Genomic DNA, 26,622 nt, shown 5'->3' on the forward strand with positions numbered 1-26,622 from the left:
AAATTTTTTTTGTTCTAACTATGTAGTATGACATTGATGGTCAGATATCCTATTTTATTATTGGAGGGAAAAACATATTTGAACAACAGATTTAGACAAAGATGCAATAGTACATGAAGAGACAGAAGGTGCCTATTCATTACCATTTTTATGTGAATTGAAATGTGCTAAACCATTACAGCTTCCTTTATAGTACGTGGAAGGTTTTGTTCTAATGGGTTTGAGTTCCCTAGGGTCAGGGATCTCCAATGTGGCATCTGCTGGCACCTGTTCTGGCACCAGCCAAGTGTTTTAGTAAAGTGGGCATGGCCAGGTGGGGCTCTTGCGTTTTGGATGTTTATAGTATAAAGCAGACAGTGGCTTTATGTAAAGTACCTTACGATGCGCAAATAGTAGACTGATATTCTAAAAACATGGTGGGATTTGGTTCTGACTAAGCACAATTGTACTGCACAGCTGAATGCGCCTAACAAACTTTTATTGAAGTAATCATATTGTCCCAGTTTAAATTATTCTTTTTCTTAAATTAAGTTGATAATAACATCACTAATTTTGTTTGCTTCTCAAAAATAATTTATGTTCCTATCAAAATCTGGCCAGAGTCTCTCTCTCTTATTCTACACATGTGGAAGGAGCTCTTAGCAGGCCTGTATCATCTGTCAGTGTAACAAGTAATAATGCAAGTTAATAATGGCTGGGCTCTTGATAGAAGAGTTCATGTAAAGGAGATAGCCGTAAGAATAAGCATTTTTTTGCCTCATTTCCTTTGCGTAAGTGTTTTAGGTGCTTGCAAAGTGAAAATAGATACTGCCAGATGAGGGTTTTTATTTTTAAAAGGCATCCTGTTAAACAGACATTCTGCCTGAAATGCTGAAGACTTACTATTAGTGTTATGCATAACCTCACTCCCTGACATTTTGGGTTTTACTGAACCTCCTATAGCAGCCATTTTGTGGTTGCACACACCACCATGTGTCAGAATGCCAAAAGTGCCCGTACGCTGAAAAAGGTTGGGGACCCCTGCCTTAGGCCCTTCTCAAATCTTCACTTCTTATGGTTCACTGAGAGCTATGATAGGTTTAAGTTAACACTAATTTACAATTATAATGCTAACAAAATCTGAAATGCATAGAACACTTCATCCAAAATTTGAGAAACTTCCAGTGGTGTTTTCATTAAAAACCTGCATAGTAAACAGTAAGTAAAACACTGGCATATGATCAGTTTGATCTTCATACTACCTGCACCTGTGCAAGAAATGACTGCAGAGTTTTGTTCAAGAGTTTTCCTTATATGTTCTCAAAACAAGTACAGGGCAGTATCAGTGATGTCACAGAACTGGTGCTCTGTAGAACCTATTGTTGTATACTAACATGAATGCTGGAATGTTGATTATTTTAAATAATAAAAGCTTCATGTACTTGAAATTGTGTGATATAAATATGTATCATATTGAAGAACCATCTCCTTCCACATTAATTTAGCTATCTACAATGAAAAAGCTGCAAGTTTAAAGAGTTACTTCTAAACAAACAAAATTAGACTTGGGCTGTGATTCTAAACACAGTTATGTGGAAGTACGTTCCACTGCAATCAGTGGGTTTGAAAGTTATGGATATTATTTTTGTGGCACTTCTTGTTCTGTGCAGCACATTATAGTTCTTATGTTCTTTTTCAATCATGGAAGAAGGGTTATTTGACAACAAAACCCCTTGTTCAAGCTAGCCTGAGAGCGTCAGGGCTGAATGCAAATTAAAGAGTCACACCAGTATTTGTATTAGCAAACACCATCAAGTATGAAGTAAGAATTACATGCTAATGAACACACAGTGTTCAGGCACTGGGGAGTAGAAGCCAGTTGGGGTATATCCACTGCACACTTACAAACATGTCTTGGTGGTATGCTTCTTTAAATAGCTGTGAACACCAACTGGGGACTGAACCTATTTTCCATCCAAACCCAACATTTTGAGAATACTGTACTTACACACTGCACTTACCAATGCAGATCTTTCAGCACTCAGGTGATATGATCCCTGAATCCCACTCCTGACAGTAGCCTGGGTGCTGTATTTGAATCAGCTGGAATTTCAGAACAGTTTTCAAAGGCAGTTCCCTATAGAGCACATTACAGTAAGCTAACCTAGATATAATCAGCATGGATCATCATGGTCATAACATGATTTTCCAGGAAGGACCACAGCCACTGTACCTGAAAGAACTGATAAAAAGGCACTATGTGCCATACAGGCCTGGACCCAGCAACACTCCCAAGCAATGAACCTGTTCCTTTAGGAGTGCAACCCCTCCAGGACAGGCTGACTCCTCAGTCCCCAAGCAGCTTTGTTATTGACAAGCACCTCAATCTTACTGGACCGAGCTTCAGGTTATTGGCCCTCATCCATCCCATTACCATCTCCAGGCACCTTTTTCAGGACTTCCATAGACCCACCTAACTCGGTTTTTTAGGGGAAATAGAGCTAGATGTCATTTGTATATTGTAGCACCTCGCTCCAGATCCTCTGATGATCTCTCCTAGCAGTTTCATTTAGACATAAAACAGTAAAATGAACAGCAAAAGTCACAGTGTGTTTTCTGGGTCTACATCCTCAGGAGCCTAGGATCAGATGGTGGTTATTGCAACTATGAAGTCATGAGTTGCTCCTGTCAAGAGTGGCCTCAGTATGTAAACTAAAGTCCTCAAGAACGCCGCATCTTCAGTGTCTGATCAGAGACTACCTTTGTCAGCTCAGGCAGGAAGCCTATTGGGCAGCAGGGTGGCCCTACCTGATTTTATTCTAAGACAGGCACTGGAAGGTTAGAATTTACAGTGTTCTAAACGCTTCCTGTTACTTGGGAGTCTTTGCCTAGGCAGCCAGCCCTTTGTCTGCTGCATGTGGCAATGGCAGCCATTAAGATGGAGCCCAAGTATGAGAGCTCCTTCCTCCATTTGGATTCAGGCCAAACAGACCCCCTTCCTCCATGACAAGGGATTTTATCTCCTGTCTGCCCACTCCTGTGGGTCAAATCTCTTCTTCCTGGGGTTACCAGCAAGATGCTCTCTAGCATCCTGCATTCAAAGTCTATCACCTGGGTCAGTGTCAGATTCCGGCCAAACTGAGCTGGCCAATTCATTGTCTCTGGCTGGGATGGCCATTTGCAAAGCTTTCATAGCTCAGTACTTGGTAGATTCATTGGAAAGATAAGGCAATACTTGTGAACAATTTACTTCTCTCTTGCCTGTCTTCTGCTCACAGAGAAAAAAACTTTTTATAAAACAAGTATGTAGGGCCGAGCTCAAACCTTGAAATAAAATGCATTTCACCACAGGTACATACACTCAAAACTGGGAGTCTGGGTAACAAAGCAACTGGAAAATGCCACAGCAGCCTCATAAGACTACAGTCAGTCCTCCTCCTCTAAGCGCAGATAGATGCTGTACCAGGAAATCAGGGTGGCAAAGCCGGAATAGAGCCATCCCTCCCTCTTCACCCATCAGGTCTCTATGATTCATACCAGGTACTAGATAATGTAAATATAGTAAGGGTTTCAAGAAGAGTAAAACATTCTCTTGTTAAACATTTAAACTACACAGAAACAAAGTTTGGTGCCAAATGAGACACAACATGCGAAATGAGATCAGATCTCCCAATATTTTGATTTTTACTTAAACTGCAAATTAGTTCACAAGTGTCGAGAGAGGGGCCGTTTAACCAGTTTTCCCCCCAGTGTTAGGCTAATAGCAGATGTGGGGAACCTTAGTTTGAGAAAGTGGTAACCAGGGATGTTAAACATCACCATGACAATTTAATCTGCAGCTCTCCAGAAGCTGTTTTTCAGTAAAATAAGTATTTGGGGAGTTCTCGCTGCAAAGCCCTTATGCTACATCTATTCTGTCCATTACTAGTATTATTTAACCAATTGTTTTAAATTATTTCATCCATTCTCCTGTTGTGTAGATGTAGAGAATAACAGTTCTAAAGCATGCATAGACATTGCAAATTGTCTGGATTCTATGGAATCTCTCCTAATTGGGGAGGGAAAAAATTGGCAGGCTATTTTTTTTTACCTGTCACAGGACAATAATAAAAAGGCTTAAACATAACTTAAGATCTAGCTACCATGCCATCTACACTGACAAAGGTTTCTATCGAAAGCAGGACTATCCATCATTTTAAGCTTGTTCATTTAATATTTTGAAGTCCAGGGGCACCTTAAAGACTGACATTTTATTCCAGGTAAAGTGTTTGAGAGTCAAAGCTCATTTCCTCAGAAGTTTATGAGAAGGAAATCAATTTAGAAATTGTAAATCACGAGGGGTAGGGAGAGGAAGAGTTGGAGCTTGATTTGAATCCTGTCATAAATCTTTCAGGTGGGATTCCCTGTGCAAGGGACTGCTACACCAAAGCGGGGAATCAGAACTCAAGAAATTAAACACTATCTTTCACCCTGACCTGAATAGACTTGAATTACTTATTCCCTATAATTTCAAATAGCTCAATAGATCCCACGTTTTACAGTTTAACTGGTTTTTCTTAACATGCTGTATCATACTATAAACCTTTACTGACATCAATTGTTCTTATGTTTCAGATAGCTTCTTCAGTGATTAGTGGTGTATCCTACTTTGATACACTTAAATTTACCTGTACCCCACGAGGCTGGAACTTCTATCTTTTTCATCATCCATTATGTGTAACAACCAAACCTGTTCCAGTCCCTTAAACAGGGGATCACACTTTGAAAAATCTGATAGAATTCACATCAAACCTCTCAGCTCTGTGGGATACAGCCCTGAGCCCCCAATTCTTAATTGTAAGCAGAAAGCCTCAAAATACTTGAGTGGCATTTATGCAACACTAGATATAGTACAATCATTAGCAGGATAGAATGAGTTTATATGAATGTAACTGTGTATATGATTTTGTTTTACTATAAAGAAGCCTGGCCCTCACCCTGCTACACAAAGCAGTAAAAGCCCCTTACATTTCTTTTAGCTGTGTAAACTAGTAAAATGCTGACTTTACAATTAGAACTGCATTCCTGAAGCTGCAAAAACAAACTTGCAATTTGTACTCTGTGTACCACAGAGATGCAAAACAACTTGCCCATCCTGCCTGGTCTCTGCTAAGTCCCAAGATATTAGGTATGTTCAAACCAGAATTAGGGTATTGGTTTTAGTTTGAATTGCTTCTTATGTCTCCATGTGGGACAGGGTAACAATGGACTCTTATTGTCTTAATGGATGGGAACAGACAAACTGCCGGTCTTTGGAATGGTATGCATCTGCAGGATAGTTACTTTATTGATACTACAGGTGCCAGAAAAGGACTGTTTGTTCTTTGAAATGATAAACAACTTTTGCAAGTGTTAAGTAAGGGGACAACCCCTAATTATGCCAAACCAATGGAATGATGCTAGGTCATATGTACACGTAAGTAACTCGACCAATAACTTATTGAATGCATAATTTCTGCTAATGAACCAAAAGTGATAAAAGTTGATATAATGGCCCTCAGACCTCTGAAGAGCCGCTGGTTTCTAGGCTGATTTTAAACTCTGAGCTATTGCTCTTCCTTGTTTATATAAACAAAATATATCCCTCCTTCACAGGACTTCTGTGTTTCATTTGGGCCAGAAACACACTGGTTCACCAGCTCCAATCCCTCCTCTTTCCCCCGTTTTGTGATTTCTGATTTAAATTTCCAAAACAATTTCTATTTGCATATGAAAGAAGTAAGTTGAGTAATAAAATCCCAGGGTGGAATAATTTTTTAAAAGTCTTTTAAGATGCCACAGTACTTTAGTTTTATTTTGTTACAGTAGGCTGACACAGCTCATTCTGGAATCATCTTTTGACTGGTACAATTTATTTTTGTCTCTCAAGGGTTAACATCTTCCAGAGTAGATATCGGCCCTCTACAGCTCATATGGAATTTATGATGTACTCTTAATAGAGATCTAATTTATTGAGATGCCCCAATAGCACTTCCAATATATTGTCGTAAAGTCCCTGTTCTTCAGGGTTTTCTTGCTGCTAGCTGCTAGAAGTAACTTATTTTCCAATCTTGGTATTTTGAGGGAGGCTTCAACTTTAGTTCCCAAACCATTTCTGCCGGATAAAACTCCATGGATGAAACAAGAAACGGACGCTTTCCCTAGCATTGAAAGGAGTGGAAAAAGCTGTCACGGAGATACACACATACACAAAAGAATGAAATCCTAAACAGTTACTCCAGTGAAATGACCCATTGAAATCAATGGGCTTAGACTGGTTTAAATCGGCTTAGAATTTCATTAAAAGTTTCACAACTTTGGACCCACGAATCTATCAACTTAAGAAACTGGGTTGTTAGTGCCATACGCATTTTCAGCACACATTAAATACCTTTATAGACAAAAGAGCTCTGATGTAACGGCAGTGATAAATAATACGGTTTTTGTGTCTCTTAAGCTCAGATCACAACTTCAAATTCACTTGCTTAGCTAACCACACTGGCCGGTTAGAAACTGCGTCTCTTGCTTAGGACACGCAATCTCTGCTGTCGTATGTGAAAAGCATTGTACAGGGCCAAAAATATGTGACAAGAAAATAAATGCATTATAATCAGCTGCCCATGTCGCTTCCGTCGTGAAAACGCCCTTCTTATCCCCACTCTTTCGTGCCCATCATATAACTTGGGAGGATTTGTGGAAGAAGTCCCATTGAAGGCAGGATTTCCTTCCGAGTAAACTTGCACGAGACAACACACGCCTCCACCTCCTCAGCTCGGCCCCGCCTGTTTCCATGGAAACAGACGGGGCGCATCAGCCAATCGCTTCACGCGCCCTCAAAAGGGCTTCCACTTTTCCTCGCAAAGCTAACAAAACTTTCATCGCCTCCCAACCGCTCCTCAGGCCTGAAAATGTTCCCTTCACTCGAGAGCAGAGCAAACCATCCCCTCACGACGGAAGCAAAACAAAGGGCTGGGTTGCCAGGGCCGCGCCCCTCCTTCCCCACCCTCGCCTCGTCCAAGTCCCTCCCCGCGAAAGGGAGGAGCGAGAAGATCAGCGACCACCCTCTCTCACGGCCAATGAAAGTTAACGAGCACATCTGCGAGCCAATAGGCGCGGCAGAAGAAGAGGCTCGGCGAAAAAGAAAAAGGGAGGGAGGAGAAGAGAGGCGCAGAGCGAGCAAGCGCGCACGCGGGGAGGTGGGGCTGGGGCAAAGTTGCGCGAGTTAGGGAAAGAAGCGCGAGAGAGGGAGGCGGTTGGAACCGTTGGGGGAGCGCACGCCGCGCGGATGACGAGCGCGCGGCCGCTGGCCAATCAGAGCGCCGCGTGGCGAAGTGAGTGACAAGCGGGTTTGCCAGCGGCAGGGGGGGTGGGTCAAGAGGCCGGCGTTCCGAGGGGGGAGCGTGGCGCGCAGGTGAGTCGCTTGGCCGCTGCGGGGGGTGGGAAGGCGAGAAGGAAGGGGGAGGAGCTGCGCCGTCCTGAGGGGAGCAGCGGGGCAGAGAGAACGGCTTTGGGGCCCGCTTGTGAGGAAAACTTGGCTGTTCCTTCCTCCCTTCTCCCGCCCTTCACCCTGCGCAGTTTTCCTCAGGGGCATTCTTCCCAACCGCGCCTCGCTCCGCCGACACGGCCTCACCCGCTTCCCCAACAAGCTTTCAGGAAAACGTTATTTCTTCTCCCTCTCAGGCGGCTCGTAGCGTCTCCTCCTCCCCAGACTGTGCCTTGAGTCGCGGTGCGTCTGTAATATTAACCTTCCCTCTTTTCTGACTCAGCTGTTTCCCCCCCCCGCTCCAGTAATAGAGAGAAAAAAGTGGTACAGTCGTCTGGTGACAGAGTGGGCTGTGCCACTGTGAGGAAATCTCACATACACATTCTTCTCTGCAAGTAGGACCCTAGTTTATGGGGAGCATTGCAAAGGAGTTGTGTGGTTAATGTGTGGCAGCAAAAAACTAAACCTGGAGTCTTGTGGTACTTTAAAGACTTACTGAAACTTTATTCCACCTTATGATCTGACTCTTGAAAGCCCCTATCTTGGAAATCTAGTCTTTAAAGTGCAACTGGACTCGAATTTTGCTCTTCAAATTTTTTTCAAAATAGTTTCATCATGTTTTTTTCCCCTTGGTTTATAATTTTACACAGTCCTATGATTTTGCATTTTATGGCTCTTCATGCCACATGTATTTTTTTTTATGCATCCTAGGTAAAATGACTTGTAGTGAGGGCCTGCTGCATATATGCAGTTAAATGGGCTTTAGTCCCTGAAAGCTGGTACTGGAATACATTTCTTTACTATGGCAGTTTCCTACTTGTAGATAGGATTGTGGTTAGTTAAAGACAAGGGTCTCCAACCTTTTTGAACTTGCAGGTGCAATTGTAAATCAGATGGGAAGGGGAGTGCAACTACAAAATGGCTGCCATCGGTGGTGCAGCAAACTGCAAAATATCAGGGAGTGATGCCATATCAGGCAGAAGTTTTGTATTAAAATGAGTACATTGTTTAAAAATATTTTCTTGCATACATACAGTTTACTTTCAGTCACGCAATGAAAATCCTTGTGCTGTGGTGGCTGCTTCTGCTGTTGCAACTTTTAAAACATTTTCACAGCCAGTTGGATCCTCATTGATCCGTATGAAGCCCTGCTGAAAAAAGCCCCACCTGGCCCCATCCACTTCCTAAAAACACTTGGTGGGAACCAGGAAGGGTATTAGTGGGTTCCATGTCGGAGCCACGTGGTTTATGGGAATGTTAAAGATACAGGAACCTACCACCTACTTTCTGAAGTGATATAGGTGGTTCTACCACTTTTTTCTGCCATATGAAGTTCCAGTATTACTGGTTCAGTCCCAGATATTTGAGAGTCAGTTGATAGTTACTCAGGGTAGCTTTTTGGTGTGGTGAGAGGCATCTAGAGGTCACCTAAGGTTCTACCATATTTTACATGATAAGTATATTTTCCTCTACCTGTCACAGGTTTGGTCTGTGTTCAGCTTTTCCGTACTTAAAAGTCATGGACAGACATAATTGCGTTACTTGATACTTCTTGATTTGAGAAGGTGTTCCTTAAAGGTCCAGTGGGTGGTGAGAGGGGGGCATTTGTATAAAGTGGATGCTGTTCCATCCACCCACTCACTTACTTTTGTGGTAAAAACTAGTTGTGCTGTTACTCAATATTCCTTTGAAATATTATTTGAAAGTCTTCTTCACTTCCCCTTGCAGTAGTAGATTTAAAGGTAAATTATTTCAAAGGTGTGATTTACCTGGTGGCATTCACATTATCTGTTTGCATTATATTGTAGTAGTAATGGTGCATTTATTCTAATTCCATTTATTCCAGAACAATCCAGAGCAAGCAGATGAATTTCCTGAGCTTTTAGAGAGAGAAAAAGTCTAGACTTTGGATTGGGCTTTAGGGCTTCAAAGGCCCAATTTAGAACCATTTCAAACTGGATCTGCAAGTTCTGAGACCTGATCCATGAATGAAAGAGCCCTGGAATTTGAGGTTAAAATTGTTGATGCAAGACTTCATTACCATCTCTGGTTTATTCTCAGATTTCTGCTTCCAGATGATTTTACTTGTAACTACATTGAAAGCAAATCATAAACTTTGTGTATCTGTACAATATGTATTTGCTCAAGAGTGTTTTCAATTGCGTTTAAATCGGTCTGTGATGATTATGGCTCTATTTTGCAGCCCAAGGAAAGTTGAAGTGAAAAATTCAGATGAAATTCAGTGTTAATAAATGTAAAATAATGTATCAGAGAAAGAACTCCAATTATATTTACAGTATGTTGCATTCTAAATTTGCTGTTATTCAAGAAAGAGATATTGGAGTTGTTATGGACAGCTGCATGTGAAAACATCAAAACAGGCACCAAACAGGAAGATAATGAGGATACCTGGAGGAAGATACTAAAATGTAAAGCTTTTGCAAAGAAGATTTGTGCATTGAACTGTTGTGGGTTTTCATTGCTCCATTTAGAAATTGCTGTAATAGATACGGAAAAAGGGTATGGTGTATGTGTTGCGATTAGAAGATGAGACTAACAGGCATTTCAGTTTCCTCAAAGGAGGATATGATGGAGCAGTTTTTAATTTTGAAATCAGGCTTTTAGAGATTAGGCCAAAATACATAATGCATGGATGCAGAGGGGGAAGCAAATATCAAGGCTACGATATAATACTGCAGAGGGTATCTGATGATGTCCCCTTTGCTTGGGCAAAGTTGAAATAAATTTGTTAGATTTTGGCGTAACTAACTTTCTATGGATTTTGGCAAGTTATTTGGCTTTGATCCTGTGAAGCCAAAGTTACTAACCCAAACTAGATACTCTTTGCCATGGAGCATGCTTCTCTTTCCACTAAAACCAGTTGCACAATGATCAATTTAAAAATCACTGGAATTTTTCAAATGGAAGCTTTAGCAGAATAGGAAGCTTGCTGTGTGGCACAGATTATCTAGTGTGCCTGAAACTTTTTCATAGGATCCCATCCTGTAAAATTAAAGAGTACTTTTTAATACAATATACTGATAGTCTTTGAGTTTTACTGACATCAGAAGATGATCAATAGTAATAGCAGCACTAAAATTAATAGATGTTGATATCCCATCTAAAATGATCTTACTAATTTGGGCCTCATGCAGTTTGTACTACAAAATACCGTTGCTGTAACGGGAAGGATTGCAGCTGTCTGTTGTGTACTCAGTGAAACAACTAAAGCCAGTAAGCCAACTTACTTTTTGCAGGAAAAGACAAATTTCTTGGGGTTAATTTTATAAGGACTAGACTGATTTATGTTGCAGATTACTGTTTGGATCCTCAACATGCTCTACCGAATCAAGTCTTCTTGGTCACTTAAGTCCAGTCTGAAGGCTTGTCTATTTTGATACCTAGGCTTTTCACTCTAGGTTGTATTTAAAGTATTTATTCATTTAAACGTACTCCTGGGTTTTGTGCCCAGTAGGTTTCTACAAAGGAATATGCAGTCAAATAGTATTGCAATCAATTGTATTTGTTGATGTTACTAAATATCAAACTCTGTTCTTGGATTAGCTCTTTCCCCCATGTTTCAGTGAATGTGTTGGAGCTTATTATGTATCCTAACAGGAAAAAAATATCATGACAATTGTTTTTCAGTATTTCAGAACCAAGCAGATATATAGGATCATTCTGATTTATAAACTTCTCACTTAATTTATTTTCTGCAGTGCATTTATTTTCTGCAGTGCACTGTTCTTCGTTCATACGGCTTACAAAAGGTTCTTAAGAGGTATCCCATTGATGCACTGACCAGACTTATATGCTTAACTTCAGCATACTGAGTGCCCTTAAACCATACTCTGGGTCCCAGGGGTTTTTGAGAGGGTAGTTTAAAAAATAAATAAATAATCAGTGATGCAAGTCTTCAGCATTCTGCTACTAAAATTCTACTTGTCAGAAGACACTTAAACTGTGTCACAGTTCTTCATAAAAAATCAAACTTTCGCATGTGACAAAAAGCCAGTCAGGATTGTGAGTGCAGACTTCTTGTGAACTGTAGACCTTACTACTTCAGAACTGAATGTAAAAGTGAGACCTTAAAATTAGCAGTAGAACTGAAGAGACTAAGACAAAATATAATGTATAACAGCAGTATAAATTTAATTTTCAAAATAACAACAACAGCAACATTCAATTTATATACCGCCCTTCAGGACAACTTAATGCCTGTTCAGAGCGGTTTACAAAGTATGTTGTTATCCCCACAACAAAACACCCTGTGAGGTGGGTGGGGCTGAGAGAACTCCAGAGAACTGTTGACTAGCCCAAAGTCACCCAGCTGGTTTCAAGTGGAGGAGTGGGGAATCAAATCTGGCTATCCAGATTAGAGTCCCGCACTCATAACCACTACAACAAAGATGGAATTTGAACTTTAAAACTAGCATATATCAGTCAGTTAACACTTACTTTCTCTTTGCTGCTATTTTATTACAGTATTTAAAAAAAAATTCTCTGCTTTAATTTTTATTTTCCCTAACAGCTGTCAACCTCAGTTAATTAAGACATCAAACTTTGATCAATGAAGAAATACGAGCTTTATTTCATAAATAAAACTCAGATGCTATGCCTTGTTAGGACATATGATAAAGATCAGCCATAGTAGATAATCTAATATACTTTCAAAGCTAATTATTTACAGAATAAAAGATAAAATTGTTATACAAAGCTAAATACAAACAATTCTTCAGAATCAAATTCTTCAGGAGACATGGCACCAAAACAGGAGTGATTGACAAGACAATACAATCTCTCTGTAATATAAACATGCTAAATGTCTGGTGCCACACAAGAGTTTTGGGTATCTTTCTGAGAGACTGCTTATCCAAGGTTAATTCTTGAGTACAAAGTGAAAACAAAGAAATTGGTGACATTCTCTCCTTACTATAGGGCTTCCTGACCTGCAGTTTTTAGTGTTTTAAACTGTGTCAGAGTTACAAACTCTCTATAGTTCTGCTAATAGAACGTGTTCTCCCCTAAACTTGGGGATTTTCCCTAATGTAAGTTTCCCAGCAGTATACCTTTACCAACTCCTGGCTCCCAATCTACGTAGAGCCTTTTCTCTGGCCAGATTTAATGTTCTTCCTTCAGCCATTTTATCTGGCACATTTCATGGCATTCCTTATTCCAGCAGGTGTTGTCCTTGTTTGGTGGACTGTGTTGAAACTGTTTCCCATGTTCTTCACCAGTGCCCTTGTTATCTGGCGCCACGCCGGGATCTTCTACATCCTATATTAGCCCAACTTTCAGAGTTTTCTGATGATTTTAAGGTTCAGTTCCTGCTTGACAACCCAGATGGGGAAATAACTGAAATAGTAGCTAAGTTTCTCTACAGTGCCATGGCTATACGCCCTGACAAGTAATATTCTGTACTGGTTTTGCTGCACTGTTGCCCTGCTCCTATCTGTATTTTAATCTCATTTTGTATGGAGTCTCTGTATTTAAAATTTTATATTTTATATATGCCAATAAAAGCTTGCTTGACTGAAACTGTCAGAAGGAATCTGCTTACAAAGAAAAGCTTTTGCCTTCTGTGTGAGAGGGCAGCTCTAATAATACTCATAAATAGATCTTTAGACTAGAGGTCATACAAAAATTCCTTTACACATTTCCTATCTTTTAAAGAGTTTTTATTGAAGGAATTTTAGCCAGGAAAGACATGGCTAATTGAGCTGCATTTATATCACGGTATGCTTTTCATCAGCTGTGTCACCTTTTTCATATGAACTTAAACACTTGATTGCTTTAATCTATGCAAAGATTAATAATTCACAAGCCTTGATGAGAAATTTCATGCACGGAAATGTAAAAGTTATAATTTAGAAAAAAATTCTGTAAGGCTTTAGCTGGTTGTGAGACAAGCTCAGGGCATTAAATTGTCCTGAAGAGTGGTATATAAATCAAATGTTATCATTATTATTATTTTATTCACTGATTCTGAATTAATTAGTGCTTTCTCGTTATATGAAAAATACTGGTATGGAAGACAAAGGGAGATAAATTTTGTGGCCTGGGGATTCTGTTTTTTTTTTTTTTTAAGATAGAATTTATTTCTGGTCAACTTCAGAATACTGAAGCTGTATAGAAATGTAAAAAGAGAAGGTTGTTGTTATATTTGATATTGTCACTGACATAAAATAGAGCACTGCTGGATTAACCCGTGGGCCCATTCAGAGTTGCCAAGTCCCCCTACCTGTAAACGGGGGGTGAGAATGATGCCTGATTGGGGGGGGGGTGCCACTTCTCACTCGCACACATGCACTCTGCAGTCTTCCAATTACATCACTTTTGGTTTAAACTTGAAGTGGCGTAATTAGAAGCCTATCCCTATCCTAGTATTCTCTTTCAGCAGTGTCTAGCCAGATGTTTCTAGACACCTATAAGCAGGACATGAATTGTCAACACTGTTTGCCCAAAGTACATTTTGTTCAGAGGTATTATTACATGTATGCCTGATGGTTCCATTTAGCCGTTATGGGCAATAACCATTGGTAGACCTATTCTGTGAATTTAAGTTTTAACTTCCTCTTAATGCCTTCTAAGCCATTTTCCATTGCCCCATTTTGGGGTAATGGAATAATGCATTATATGAAGTAGTACTTTCTTTTGTAAGTATGGCTCTACAGCCAATCATTTCCATTAACTGGTCCTGAATTCTAATGTTATATGAAAGAGAGAAATTTCTACCTTCTTTCCCTAATATTGCAAACTTCTATCATGTCCTCACTTAAGACACATCTGGCAAAATCCACAAAGTAAAATGACCCAATAGTATTAACTGAGCTGATAAAATAAAAGACAAAGTTTAGAGACAAAAACCTAATTGACTATTATAGAATGGCAGGGTATCTATCTAATGGCAGCCTGAGCACAAAGTCTGAATTTGCTGTACAGGACAACACTCAGAGTTTTATGGTCATTTTAAGTACTGTGGTTGAGTTGAATGTGAATGACAGTAGCATTTCAAATGACTTCAGTGGAGCTTTTCACTCTAACCTAAATCTCCCCAGTAATTTCTACAGGTAAATTTCCATATATGGAACTGCACAAATTGGTGACTGTCATTGCAAAGCACCACCACTTTGTTCAAGTGATTCTGTGACACTGCCTGTTGTCCAGTGCTCATTTATAGTGCATAATCATATCTGATTGAAGGTTGAGTAGTTTTCTGATGGTACATGTGCACAGATGTTTCGGTTGTACTCAATTGTGTTTGTTTTACAAATGCAAATGGCATGGCATGGTGACAGCATTGTTACTTCCAGTTACATTGCCTTTATGACAGGACAGCTACCCCATCTATCCTTCTGAGAGAGGAGAAAAACTGACACATTGTACAATCCCTAAATGCTTTGCAGGGATCCGATGCTTGGCTAAATGCCAATTTAAAACAGTTTTGGTTATTTAGGGCTGGTCAGTGAAAATAATGGTCAAGTACTTTTAAAGCATCAATTAATTAATTAAACAGGTATGGTATATGCTAGTTACAAATTGAATTATTATTGTGAAACTTGTAGTCAATTTTAATCATTTTAAAGAAAGCTAGAGATTCATATCCATGTGACTGATTCTGTGAGAAAATCTCTTGGGGTAACAATGGGATAGAAATGTTTTAATTAAAAATGGCTTTTATCCTGGAAAATTTAAAAAGAATATATTAAAGCAAGATGATTACTTATTTATAAAGCAAATGTTAAATGTACTTGCAATAAGTAGGCACTAGGTCAGTTCTAAATATTAACAGCATCAGCAGCTGGTTTGGCTGCTAGAGTTGCTCTGAAGTGCCACAGGGCTAAGAGATGTGATTTCATGGTAGCAGCACATCTCTTGCTAAAATAAAATTACATCATACTGAATTGAAGACAAAAATTAAGTCATCACTTGCAGTGTGGCATTGGTTTTATGGGCAACCTTAACAACATTTTTGTAAGTCTAAAATTCTGGTATCAGAATAGAACGGTACAGTCACTGATATGCTATCCTCCCCGCCCCTCACGCACAGCCTGTATAATAAAGTGGGTTTTATAAAATGTATATATATAGTTTATTTTGTGTACTTCCAAAAATAATTCCAGTTTTTTCCAAACAAATAATTATTGAACTTACTGTAATTTTATATGTGCCTCTGTGATAGAATCCTTTTATTTTCAGTGTTGAAATTTAAAGGGATATTAGCATGTTTTTTTCCTTTTGAATAGGGGATGTACCATAACTTTGTTGTTGTTAAATTGTTCTTTGGAGTTAATTTTTTTAATGTATATACTCTTTGTTCTGTAGCTTGTTCATACCCTGAAAAATAGTCTGAACAGACATGCCTTTTTCTTACCTCAGTTAATTGTGCAATTAAAGCCATAGTATGATTTGGTGGAGACAACATTGCTTGATTTCCTAAACATGGTTAAGACACTCATGATGTAATTCTAAACAGTTAACACCATTCTAAACCCACTGGGTTGAGTGAGCCTAGAAGAGTGTAACTCTGCTTACGATTTCATTGTTGGTGTATCCTTGGGCTCATCTGATTCTCTTTCCCCCCTTCATCTTCTGTCTTACGGACCTCACCATGGTGCAGTGTTACATCTGCACTGCCATTTTTGCTATCAGTGAGTAACTCTAAACCAGTGGTCCCCAACCTTTTGGCACATGGGGGCCGCATTAGCGTGCTCAATGCCTAAAGAGGGTTACATTTAAATAAAAACGTAACAAAATTATGAACTGACCTATTTAGATCAACAGTAAACATTCAGAGATTAATGAAGAAATGTAAACTTGAATGCAGTCCATTTTGGAACAATATTTTACTGTCAAATCCTTTTATTTAGATACACATGCTTACCAAGTCAGTGTGGTTTTTGTTGCTGTTTTCTGTTAGCCAAGGCATTAATGTCCAAGTCAAGGTTTGTGACAGACATCCTTAAATGTCATTTAAATGTTCATCTGTAAGTCTTGACCTACACTTACATTTCACAATTTTCATCTTGGAAAGAGTTTGTTTACAGGTGTATGTGGTGCCAAAGATGGTGAACATGCTTGCAGCAAATTTCTTTAGGTTGATAAATATATCAGGTAGACCACAATAGAAATCTAACAGACTATTTTATATCTAAATGTCTCTGAGATTATCATTGGGTTGCAAATCAATTAGTTCCATCTGAAAAAAGTTACTTGCATCTTCTGGTGCTTTTTCTAATGGATTCTGAAATATTCTTATTTTCTTTCTGTGCTTATGGCAATCAGTGAATCTACTGGAATTGCACTTGCAGTAGGTTGAGTGCTTTGACATGTCTTTCAATATTGATTTGTAAATTCCCATCCTTCTCAAATTTTAGTCCATTGCAGCATGAGAAGTTTGGGCAGTTACTTTCACTAACTTGCTTCACAAAAAGGATTGATTTTGCTTGAAAAGCTTTCTATTCAGAATATATGTCATACACAAGCTCTTCCCCTGCAAGCTTAGATTCAGTGTGTTCAGATGCTCTGTAATACCAGTTAAGAAAGCCAAATCAAAAATCCATCCAGGGTCAGAAAGTACTTCTTGATGTTTTCCTTTCTCCTTGAGAAAGACATCAACTTCATCATGAAGACTGGAAAAATCTTTGAGGATTTTGCCTTTGCTAAGCCGCCTGATTCTGCATGGTACAATACGTCTCCATATTCTGCATCTATCTCTGAGAGAAAATTTTGAAAGTGACTATAAGTAAAGCCTTGATACCTAATGTAATTAATACTGGATACAACAATACACATCACACTTTCCCAATGAAGAATCTTATTACACAAGGCTTGCTGATGGATGATGCAGTGAAATTGCATAGGAAGTGTACCATTTAATTTCATTATCTCGTCACCGATTCTTGCAACTCTACCAGTTTTATTTCCCACCATATTTCTTGTACTGTCAGTTATGATGCTTTTCAAGTTATCCCAAGTCAACCAAGATTTTCTACTGATTCACATACCTTCAAGAATGTTTTCTGCAGTTGTAGTACCTTTCAAATTCTACAGTACACATAACTCTTCTGTAATTCTGAAGTTGGAATCTTTCCTTGTAATACATATTAGTAGTTGAGCAGTGTTTGTAATGTCATTGCTCTCATCTAATGCCAAATGAAAAAACCTAAAACTTTTTTTAACAATCAGTGACATGCAGATCTTGTAGTTTTTGGACATGCCTGGTGATTGCAGATAAATGACATATTTAACACAAGAGACATTATCAGGGCATGTTTCCTCCATTAGTTTAACCATGCACTTTTAAACAAATTCACCATCAGTGAATGGCCTACCACTAAATGAGAGCTGGACCTCACAGTAGACAGGTTCTCAACATGCTTTCTAAAACTTCTTTGCTGCAAAAATGTTTTTAAAGAGAGTTTATCTTGTTCTTTCGCACCTCGCCTTGGCACATTGAGTAGCTCTTGTGACAGGATTCAAAGTGCCTTTTAGCAGAGCAGCAGTTGCAGAGTTTCAATATTATCCTTGAATAAATAAAAATATGAGAAGCATAGTTTTAGGGATCTAAGTCTTCCCTTTCCCATCAAATCCACCCCTCTCTAGCTGCCATTAGCTGAGGATTTTCATTTCAACCATGGCAAAGAAGAGAAGTGACCCTTGCCTTTAAAGTTCTCAGGAATATTGGACCATATGCACAGGCTAGGAATTGTTTTAAAATAGATTATGAATCTGACCTACCAGATGGCAGAGTTACAATCCTAAGTACATTGAATACTATGAAATTTCTTTCTTAATAAACACACTACCTTGAGGTTTAAATCTACACATGCTAATACTTTGGGGGCTCTCCAAAAAAGGGCAGGTAGAGAGAGAGAGAGTGAATGAAAGGGTGGCCTCCCACCTGGAGTAGAGGATACTCCATTAAGTTGGCTTCAGATTATATGCAGAGTGCACATACACATCACTGCCTGCCAGCCTCAATCATGAGAAGCAAAATGACAGCTGGGGGAGAGGAACTTGGCTGGAGGAAGTGGGAAGAGAAATTCCATAAGCTTTCCTGCTAAGAAAATACTCCTTCCCTCTGAGCTCAAGGCACCACTCACCTGCTCCTGCAATCACAGATGCATGAGAAGACTCCTAACGAGTGGGTGGGGGAGGAGAGGCAAAAAAAAAAGCAAGGCAAAAAGTCAGAGCACCCAGCTCTTGTTGTGGAAGCTAGAATGCTTTTGCCTGCATCTGCAACCTCACCAGTAACCTTGGAAGCCACTTGGAGGAGCCTTGATGGATGGAGCCTCTAGAAATGTTCTGTATGCAAAACACTTTGTATCCTTTTTGTTGTTGTTGCAAAAATACCAGCCCTTTTACTGTTTTTTCCTGCCTTTTTGCAAAAGACATCTCCTGTACCCATTAATACAGCTGCTTTAGCTTTCTTACACGTGTATATAGCCTTCAACATGGTAAAGAGGCCACATCTTCGACTGTATTGAGCCTTTGAGGGAAAGTCTTGTTTCAACATTAGATATTCAGTCTGAACTGTGGTCAGATCATCATCTGCTGAAGGCAAAAGTAAAGATGACCCCCCAACACCTGCAAAATGGGGGGGGGTTCTAGTTAAAATGATTTGCCCACAAAGGTTCGTGGATCTTTCTAGATTCCAAAATGCAATGGAGGATTTTAGAATTCCAGACACATGTTCTATGGAAACTGCTGTAGGAGCATGGAACCTGAAATTCCCTGAAGCTGTTGACTCCATTGCTTCTTGTTGACTCCTCTTGCCCTTGGAATGGAAGCCAGCTGTTATGGTTAACCACACAGCTGGGTGACCTAAAGAGGGTTGGAAGACACCTAGAAAGATGCTGGTGGAAAACTTGCATGGAAACTGATAGCATGCTGCAGAACCCCTGGAAGACCTATGAAGCGGAAATGAAAGTGGCAAAGAAACATTTTTCAGCAACCATTGTGTCAGCTAGTTCACGGCCATCCCAGTTGTTTAAGGTACCTTCTAACCCCTAAATCTGAACCATTACAGTCTCAAGAATGGAAAATTATCTGTGAGGCCTTTGCTACATTTTTCGCTGATAAAATAACACAAACACAGTCTGATCTGGATGCTAGCTGTAATTCAGACGAGATGGAAGAAATACTTAATACACTATCTGGCTCACATATGGACTTCCTTAAATTAATTATAATGACAGATCTTAACAGGATCCTGAAATCTATGAAAGCCACTACTTGTGTGCTTGATCCTTACCCATCTTGGCTGTTAAAATCAAGTAAGGTTCACGTAAGTGAACCACTGAGGTTTGTTGTGTATTAATCGCTAACTCAGGGCACCTTCCCCTGGCCGGTCAAATAGGCAGTTATCCACGTGCTAATGTAAAAACCATCCCTAGACAAAAATTACATAGCCAATTATTGCCCAGTCTTTAATCTGCCCTTTCTGGCCAAAGCGATTGAGAGAGCAGTAGCTGACCAACCCCAGATCTTCTTGGATAACTCTAACGTTCTGGACCTTTTTCAGTCTGGATTCAGACAAGGTCATGGGATAGAGATGGCACTAGTAGCTTTAATGGATGATCTCCATCTGAATATGGGCAAAGACCATGCTTCGGTGCTCTTCCTGGATCTATCTGCAGCCCTTGACACAGTAGATCATGCTATCCTGTTGAGGCGTTTAGAAACAGAAATGTGCATCAAAGGATGTGCCTTGGATTTGGTTTAAATCGTTTCTCATGGAACAGACTCTAAGGGTTGCTATTGGAGATGAGCTGTCATCAGAATGGGCATTATCTTGGGGGTTTCCACAGGGCCCAATCCTATCTCCCATGTTATTCAACCTCAATGTAAAGCTTTTAAAAGAACTCATTCTCCGGTGGTCCTAGGAGTGGGGCAGTCCTTACTTTTGGGATATAGCTCCTCCTCTCTGAAGGCACGGTCAGTCAGCTGATTTTGATCCCGGAGCGGAGGGGCTTGTTCCTGGAATCACCAGTCTTTCTGGTCCTGCCATCCGAGCAGGACGTTTTCAGCAACGCTCTGCAGAGCACTGTGATCCTGATGAAGAAGAAACTGCTGGAGATAAGCCGGGCGTGGTGGCGCACGCCTGTAATCGCAGTACTCAGGGAGGCCAAGGCCACAGGCAGTGTGGAGCTCGCAGGGGAAAGGAAAGGCCGTACCACTCACCCCACCCCCGTTTCGTTCAGAGCAACGGCGAGTATTGGAGCTGACAGCCCTAGGTTGCTCATAGAGTTATAGGTGTAATTTGCATATTGATGACACCCACTCCATAACTGTGAATGGAAGATTCGTATTCACTTACTGTGAAGCTTCCTTTCCCGGTGGTCCAGGAGTGGGGCAGTCCTTACTTTTAGGATATAGCTCCTCCTCTCCGAAGGCAGGGTCAGTCAGCAGATTTTGATCCCGGAGGGGAGGGGCTTGTCCCTGGAATCACCAGTCTGTTCCCAAGCCCTGACTCCCCATCACGATACCAGAAGGGAAAATAATAACTCCTCTCAATTTTTTTAATAGAAAGATCCCTCCCTTGAATCCACTGGGAGGAAGACTATTGTCATAACTCTTCATCCAATCCTAGAAGCAGCCCCGTAAGAAACTTGGGTGGGCAGGACTGCCCCACTCCTGGACCCCGAGAAAGGAAGCTTCACAATAAGTGAATACAAATCTTCCATTCTCTGGGAGTGGGACAGTCCTTACTTTTTGGACATACAAGAACAGTGTACCCCAAGGTGGGTAGTCCAGCTTCCAGACCTAGAGGGTGTGTAGTTAGTAGTACCCTCCTGCTAAAGGTAGTCTCTGTGGAAGACAATTTATCCTATATTTCTTGATGAGAGACTATACTGATTTCAATGTGACCACCTTATTGATCGTTTCTAATGACTGAAAGATTTATAGGCTGCCTGTGTTGCTGTTTCCCTTAGTGAGTGCGCCCTGACATCTATGGGCATCTCCAGACCTCTGGCTTGACATGCCAGAATTATGTACCCTCTGCTTTACCTACAGAAACAAGTACATTGAAAGTTGGAAAAGATGACAGGAAGAACAGCAGTAGATGGTGCCTCTTGAGGTAGGAAGAATAGTGTGGGTCTGGGGGAAAATGCTTTGAGGGTAATAGCAGCAAACAAGCAGGTTGGAGGGCCGCACAGAAAGAGCTCAAGGGCCCCTGCAGCCCAAGACCCTTAGGTTGGGAGTCCCTGCTCTAAACCATGACTTGCAAGCCAGCTGATCAGGGTTGCAAACTATGCATAGGGATTAATCATGGTAAGTGAAAATTCCAATGGAGGTGTAGTGTTGAAACATACTTAGCTCCAAAATTTAAATTCAAAAAGAAATTTGAATATAAGAGGTGACTTGTAGAGTGCCATGATAAGCACAAGATGGGGTAATTTTGCCAAAACAATGGGATAAAGCATTAAGCCTTATACTTGTTTGCTGCTATGGATCTTAAGCTATGACTTACTCAGTAAAAAAATTATGTTTAGGGTATATTGGATGTTAACAGCATTTTTTTTTAGTAAAGAATTAAGTACAGTGTCCAATTGTTGGCAGTGTAGCTTAGAAGCGTATGTTTCAAACATGTCCAATTCTTTGGTCCTTTTGGGAGGAAGTCATTACTCATACTAATTTTGTATTAGAATAATCCTTTATTTTTGAGGATGTTAGTGTCCTTTTAAACTGTTTGCCTGTCTCTTGGAACCTAACCAGTGGTCAACAGTGGACTCTCCATGCCTTTGCAGTTGCTAAAAGACTTCTACTACAACCCTGGAAAGACAAAAGCCCACTTCCTGTAACTCATTGGATTGAGGACCTTAAAAACTTACCCGCATTTGAAAATATTGCATATAGAAAGCAATTGTGTATGAACTTGGATATTTGGAAACCTTTTATAGAATCATATATATAGATTTTCCAACACTGTTTTTGTTCTTGTTGCCAGCATTGTTTTTCTTTTTTTGTTATTTTGCACTTACTAAAAATTTATTTTTTTAAAAAAAAAGATTGGGTGACACTTTATTGGTAGAGAAGTATAGGAAAAGTTTGAGAACTTACTTTTGTGTGCATTACATTTGACACCAGTGATGTAGCCAACATCCAATACTTTAAAAACAGTTTGTCCTTGAGATTAAGCCCAGCTGCCTCATAAAATTGTGTTGCCACAATATACTGTGTTTCTATAAGTCCATTTTTTGGATGAATCAAGCATTGCTTAATGGGGCTGAATTAATTGACTAAAATGCAATCTATATCTTTTTGTTTGCCATTTACATGTATACTATTCAAAGAGGAATATCTAGCAAGTTGAAGCAGCAACTCATTGTGCAGAAACATACTGGGTTCTAGGTTGATTATTAGAGAACAAAAGAATTCACCACAAATCTCTTTTGTCTGCTACAGAAACAAGTACATTGAAAGTTGGAAAAGATGAAACAACTAAAAAGGAAAAGAAAAAGCAATTTTAGCGTTCAAGAAACCCAAACATTACTTAAGGAAATCCGAAAAAGGAGAGAAGTACTTTTTTCTAAACAACTAAATACAACAATTAACGAGATGAAACGGAAGGCTTGGGAGGAAATAGCAGAGTGTGTGAATGCTGTAGGTGAAGGAGAGCAAAGGACAGGAACAGAAGTGAAAAGACGATACCTTGATTGGAGAGCCCTTATGAAGCGAAAGCGACTGAATTCCAACATTAAACTTGTAGGTGCTGGCTTTCATCTTCCTTCATCTGATTTGGATGACTCTCTCAATGAAGATATTGATGAGAAAATTGGATTTCCAAATGAATCTAATTTTGAATGGCAGAATATCACAGATTTCCGGGAATCAGGTGGATCATTAACTGAAATCAAAGTGGAAGAGGAAAAGGAGGATCCACAGAGTTTTGAAGTGAGTAGTTACTGTACTGTAAAGGGACTTTATATGTAAGGTGGGACTTGCATGTTTTCCTGGCTCATGTATTATTTTCAGTTATTGTGCAGTGACAGCTGGCTCCATAGCCTTTTACATCTGATGAGAAAGCTTCCTTAACAGTGCAATCCTATGAAGAGTTACTCTAGATTGGAGTACGTCTGTTTAGGACTGTGCTGTAATTGTTACATCTGTGTGCAAGACATAGGAGATTATGTTTGTTCCTTTGCTGTGGACTCCTGCCCCCCCCCCTCCCCAGTTTTATATTAGTCTGAAAAACTCTTTTACAAGATTAATCTTTTTGGCCTAGTAGTTAGGATTGTGCTTTTAAGTGGGAATGTCAACATAGTGTCTATTTATTTAGTTGGATTTTTGACTGGACAGTTTAGCTTGGATCCTGTGAACAGCCAGCGGAAAGCACTGACAATCCAGGATCTCCCCGCCCCCCTCCGCAGGCATTTCTATTCCTAGGAAAGTTTATTCCTGTGTTTGAAGGATTTATGTGTACTAATAAGCTCATTTGTTGGGAGGCTGTAGTGGGGAGGGAGAAAGTAACAAGATTACTCCTTCTGCCCTTTCCTTCAGTGGAGCAGAGAAAGAAAGGAGCAATTTCACACCCTTCCATCTCCCAAATGTAGCTGCCTGACCAATGTGGCCCCTAGTATACTCAAGTCCTTCAGTTCTTGGAATAAACTTTGCTGAGAGCCCAGTATTTGTGTCTTTTCTGCTGCAGCATGTTCCACATTTTAGAATTGAGGCAGGTTAAAGGACAAGGTGTGGAGAAAAATTCTCTAGTACACTAACTGTACAATCCTTTGCAAAGTTATCCTAGTCCAAGTCCATTGAAATCAAAGGGCTCAGGCTGGTGTGCCTCTGCGTAGAGTTGCACTGTAAATGTACTGCCATAGACATCTCTTTTCCTTTCCTTGCACGCTGTGGAATACATTTTTCAGTTAATATATAAAATCTGTATGAAGACACAGGTCTATTCTTATACTTCCTCTCTTGGTGGCATCTCAGGCTGAAACTATGTAGATTTGTCTGCATCTTTCCCCCATTGTTCCCCCAGTGAATGAAGTTAGAAGTTTCCCTGCTAGGGAAGTGGACCAAAGGAAGGGTGACATGCAATTTGATGATGTCTTATAAAACAGTTTGTTAGATATTACAGACGTATAAAGAAGATAAAAGATAGGGCAGATGATTTTGGCAGCAGCTATGTGATCACCAGAATATCTGCTATAAGCATTACAGGCTGCCTGATTAGCTTCTGTGTAAATATGTAAAACCTTTAACATAAGATTTGCATAGGCAGTTTCCAAATGAAACTCTGGAATAAATTTGTGAATTGGATCTGTAAAATGTAGGCCATCTTTATAATTATCAGTAAATGCTTCAATTGATTTCCTTAGTTTCCTATTGCCGAAGAAGAGGAGATTCTGTCCTCAGTGTTTCCAGATTCCAAAAAGGAAAATGATCTTCCTGATTTCACCCACATTGAAGAGTTTGGCAATCTAAGCTCTGCCCAAGCGAGGCTAGCTTACGAGGATTCCCATTTACTCATCAGCCTGGAGAAACAGAAGCTGGAGCTAGAAAAGCAGCGCCTGTATATAGAAGCAGAGCGACTGCAAGTTGAGAAGGAGCGGCTGCAAATTGAAAAAGAGCGCTTGCGGCACATTGATCTGGAGCATGAGAAGCTTCAACTGGAAAAGGAGCGGTTGCAGATGGAGCGAGAGAAACTGAGACTTGAGGCACTGCATGCTGAAAAACCTTCCCCGGAGAATGATACCAGCCAGGCAGAAAAGCCTGCTGTGCCTCTGGATCTAGAAACAGAAAAACTTAAAATTGAAAAAGAGCGCTTACAGTTAGAGAAGGAGAGGCTGCAGTTCCTGAAGTTTGAATCAGAGAAGCTTCAAATTGAGAAAGAACGCTTGCAAGTTGAAAAAGAACGCCTGAGAATTCAGCGGGAAGGACATTTTCAGTGAATTTGGTGAAAACCTGAGCAATGTCACTGTGTTTTTTTGATGTTCATATTTTTTCTGAAAAGGTTAATTTGATTTCATTAAAAGTGTTGGGCTGCCCTATCTTCAAAGTATTTCACCACTTGCAAAAGCCCTGCTTTACATGGTTCTGATACTGTGAGACTTACAGCTTGACAGTTCACTCCCCCCCCCCTCTTTTGGCCAGAGTTGAATGTTGCTGTGCTCAAATTTTAAAAGAAGCTGAGGGTTGATGCTCAGCAAGTCAGTGTGCCTGTGTAAATGGAGCTTGTGTGTGAAGCTGTGTTTCAGTGTAAGAAAGAAGTGTTACCGTCCTCTTGCATTCTTTGTTGTGTAACTTTACGTCCACATTAAGAATCAAGGCATAGCTGCACCTTATCATTTTAAGAGTATTATTCTAAATCCATAGGAGCCTTCAATATAAATTTGCATTTGATCTGAAGGAATAAGATTAAAGCTAGGCCTTGTGTGTTACATAGTGTTACCATGGAAAGTAATGCCTTTAATGTGAAGTGTGTTCTCTGGATGAATTTACAAAAGTGTCTTTGAAGCTCTTGGTAGTGTTCTTACTCAGTACATGTGCTTGTAGAAAATGAATAAATGAAGCTTCATGTATGAAAACATAAATTTAACCATTTATTTCTAAGCCAAATCTTAGAAATTCTAGTGTCTGTAGATAACTGTGATGGCCTACTTTGACATTCACGTGTTTGAATAGGAATATATCTTATAGGATTTACATAGATTATTTGTACATGTAAGTTTATTTATATCACTATGTAATTACTTTTATTTTGCAAAGTGTTATTTTTTTATTACTGAAAGAAGTGTGCTTCTCAGGTGCAAAGCAAATGTCGATGGTTGTTGTGGGTTTTCCGGGCTGTATTGCCGTGGTCTTGGCAAGACCACGGCAATACAGCCCGGAAAACCCACAACAACCATCGTTCTCCGGCCGTGAAAGCCTTCGACAATACAAAGCAAATGTCCTTAGCAAGCGTCCACTTAACCACTGGGAGTGGCTACCATGGATCTCTTTTTGAAAGTCTGTCTTGCCAAAGATGATATGCTCTCAAAATTATAGGTAATTTTAATTTTCTCAAATGAAGTCTGTTGCACAATAACTTTTTCCAAAAACTCCTCACTATTACTATATTGCTTTCTGTGCCTAACACTAAAGATGTCTGGCAATTTTAGTTTTACAGTAATTTTACTTATAATATTAAA

The 26,622-nt window shown here is 39.9% G+C and overlaps 1 protein-coding gene across 3 annotated transcripts; it reads left to right on the forward strand.

The window, feature by feature from the left end:
* The first annotated feature begins 7,275 nt into the window (after positions 1-7,275).
* On the forward strand, positions 7,276-26,222 carry MSANTD4 (Myb/SANT DNA binding domain containing 4 with coiled-coils). Of its 3 annotated transcripts, XM_054975027.1 has the most exons (4): positions 7,331-7,408; positions 21,500-21,563; positions 22,892-23,380; positions 24,811-26,222. In XM_054975027.1, exons 3-4 carry the CDS (start codon positions 22,919-22,921, stop codon positions 25,381-25,383), a joined length of 1,035 nt encoding a protein of 344 aa, XP_054831002.1. In that variant the 5' UTR covers positions 7,331-7,408; positions 21,500-21,563; positions 22,892-22,918; the 3' UTR covers positions 25,384-26,222. The 3 variants fall into 3 exon arrangements, with proteins under 3 accessions (XP_054831003.1, XP_054831002.1, XP_054831001.1); XM_054975028.1 differs by lacking the exons at positions 7,331-7,408; positions 21,500-21,563 and adding an exon at positions 7,276-7,328; XM_054975026.1 differs by lacking the exon at positions 21,500-21,563 and having other exon boundaries at positions 7,376-7,408.
* Positions 26,223-26,622: the final 400 nt, after the last annotated feature.

This window comes from Eublepharis macularius, chromosome 3 (assembly GCF_028583425.1).
Source record: "Eublepharis macularius isolate TG4126 chromosome 3, MPM_Emac_v1.0, whole genome shotgun sequence".
In the NCBI taxonomy this organism is placed as follows: domain Eukaryota; kingdom Metazoa; phylum Chordata; class Lepidosauria; order Squamata; family Eublepharidae; genus Eublepharis; species Eublepharis macularius.